This window comes from Trachymyrmex septentrionalis, unplaced genomic scaffold (assembly GCF_001594115.1).
Source record: "Trachymyrmex septentrionalis isolate Tsep2-gDNA-1 unplaced genomic scaffold, Tsep1.0 scaffold31, whole genome shotgun sequence".
Lineage (NCBI taxonomy): Eukaryota > Metazoa > Arthropoda > Insecta > Hymenoptera > Formicidae > Trachymyrmex > Trachymyrmex septentrionalis.
This window is the reverse complement of record NW_017305474.1, coordinates 1,135,603-1,136,363: the sequence shown is the minus strand read 5'-3', so window position 1 is coordinate 1,136,363 and position 761 is coordinate 1,135,603. Positions and strand designations below refer to the sequence as shown.

Below are 761 nucleotides of genomic sequence, written 5' to 3'. Positions count from 1 at the left end.
GGCGACGGCGGCGGCGGCGGCGGCGGCGGCGGCGGCGGCGGCGACGGTCTGGACCGACGACACCGATGTACCACCGTCGCTCGGTCTGACCTGAATTGGTTTCTCGTCCATCAACCACGTGATGTTGAACGGCTGGTCACCCTGGCTCGTCGTACACATAAGCTGTGTCCGCTGACCCTCCATCACACCGTCTCCGAAAAAAAATGGCGAGATCCGCGGCGGAACTATAAACGTTACGTTGTGACATGATAATGGAGAGTATGCACCTCTATGTGGTCTTGCGCTGCCTGGCGTTTTATCGCGCCTTTTAGGGCGCGGATCATCGATCGGCGATTTTGCGGATCTTTCGGACCGCGTCTTGCGCACAACTGATTTGCGATCTAGCGGAAAAGGGGGACACGATTAGTGCATGCAACGTTACCGTAAGTGGGGCCATATAACATGTAACAACCGTAAGTCGTCCTCCCTTATTTTTCGCCGTACTGGTTGAATAATGTTTTACCTGTTTTAACGCATCGCAGCGCAATTCGATTAGATGAGATCTCGTCGTTGAAATAACACGAGGGGCGGCGCGGGAAGGGTGGGGGGGGGAGAGAGGGGGCAAAATCACGCGGCTTACGCAACGTCGCGTTGGTTTATTCTTCCAGCTCGATGACGATAACACGACGACACCGGCAAGGACGCGTGTAGGAGTAATCCCCGGCAGTAACATCGGCGGAAACTCGATAAACTCGGCCACCATTTATTCCGACCCCCCCCCC

General features: G+C 56.0%; 1 protein-coding gene across 1 annotated transcript in view; it reads right to left on the bottom strand.

The window, feature by feature from the left end:
* LOC108749666 (Down syndrome cell adhesion molecule-like protein Dscam2) overlaps positions 1-761 on the bottom strand; it is a 95,860-nt gene that overhangs the window by 27,067 nt on the left and 68,032 nt on the right. The window contains exon 11 of the mRNA XM_018488497.1: positions 1-224. This exon is cut by the window's left edge and continues 22 nt beyond it. Within this exon, the coding sequence (XP_018343999.1) occupies positions 1-224 (224 nt within the window). The remainder of the gene's footprint in view (positions 225-761) is intronic.